General features: G+C 31.1%; 1 protein-coding gene across 1 annotated transcript; it reads right to left on the minus strand.

Moving 5' to 3' along the window:
• Positions 1-3: 3 nt before the first annotated feature.
• LOC117121517 (von Willebrand factor D and EGF domain-containing protein-like) lies at positions 4-918 on the minus strand (the record flags this gene model as incomplete). The annotated part of the gene is made up of 3 exons (XM_033266742.1): positions 586-918; positions 166-280; positions 4-39 (listed from the first exon to the last, which is right to left on the minus strand). Coding segments are annotated over exons 1-3 (415 nt in total), but the record flags the coding sequence as incomplete, so codon positions are not given.
• Positions 919-1,217: the final 299 nt, after the last annotated feature.

A 1,217-nucleotide genomic window follows, 5' to 3' on the forward strand; every position in this document is an offset into this window, starting at 1 on the left:
GATATGGGTTAGATGTGAGAACTGTTGGAGCCATATCCTCTACGTAATAAAAAAAATGGCATAAACGTTTTGTACGGATTTAGTATAGTATACGTTATATTCAAAGTATAATATAATCAATCAATCATGATTTGTTTACAAGAATTATAAATAATGTCAACAAACCTTGACGCACTGACCAACTGTCGATTGAGATTTCTGGCAAACATTGTTGACAGCAATCATTCATATTTACATCAAACGCTGCATAACAGTGACCGTTTATATTGCAAGAATTATTCTGAAAGAAAATATTTGTCAAAAATGTATGTCTTTTAGTTTGAGCATGTGTTTATACATTGTCGCCTTTGAAACGCACTAGGTATAATGTAATAACCTTAGTACTACATAGTTGCTTGTAGATTGTCGTTTCTTTTAGAAACAGTCCGTTAGGGCCGAATGCGCTGGAAGCTGACGAGAGTGGTTTAGTCAAGGATTACTGTGGGTAGAAAACAGCGATTTTTAAAGTGTTAGGGGAGGAAATATCTAGACCTACTGTTGTTTCATCTACAGCATTGAAACCCCTGACAGTGAATTATAACGTACCTTCATGTTGCATTCACCTTCTGATGCATTGCATACTTGACAAACAGAATCATACACAATCATTATAACCATATCTTCACTTTTCAACTCCCCATCATTACTGATCGATATTAGATAACCGCTTGAAACTATTCCTTCTCCTGGTAAACTTGGTTGAACAGCTGGTTCGGGCAAAGGACATTTGACTTCTTGAGGTGTCCTAAATATACCAGCTACAGTAAATATTGTTGGTAGCACTGTAATGCCATCAGCACTTACCTTCATGGAGAAAAAAACATTTAGGATATTATTTTTTAAAAAGCTATGTTTATTCTAAAATGTATGTTTCTGTATCCTGATCTGAAAAATAAATATAACTTAGAATGTAATTTTACAATTTTAGAATAGTGATATATAAAAAATGATGTAGGCCTGTAGTCATTTGATTATTTATAGTCAATGTATTATCAGTTTAAATAGCTAATTCAATATTTAGATTTTAAAACTAAAAATAGTATTAATTTTTGTTAAATTTTCAGTTGTTTTATAAAAATTAAATTTCAATTTAAGAAATATAGTACTGCATGCACACAGTTGATCATAAATTATATCAAGATATACATTGATATATTTTCGTTTATTCACATATTCAT

This window comes from Anneissia japonica, unplaced genomic scaffold (genome assembly GCF_011630105.1).
Source record: "Anneissia japonica isolate Jap-2015-1 unplaced genomic scaffold, ASM1163010v1 scaffold85104_len1217_cov122, whole genome shotgun sequence".
Lineage (NCBI taxonomy): Eukaryota > Metazoa > Echinodermata > Crinoidea > Comatulida > Comatulidae > Anneissia > Anneissia japonica.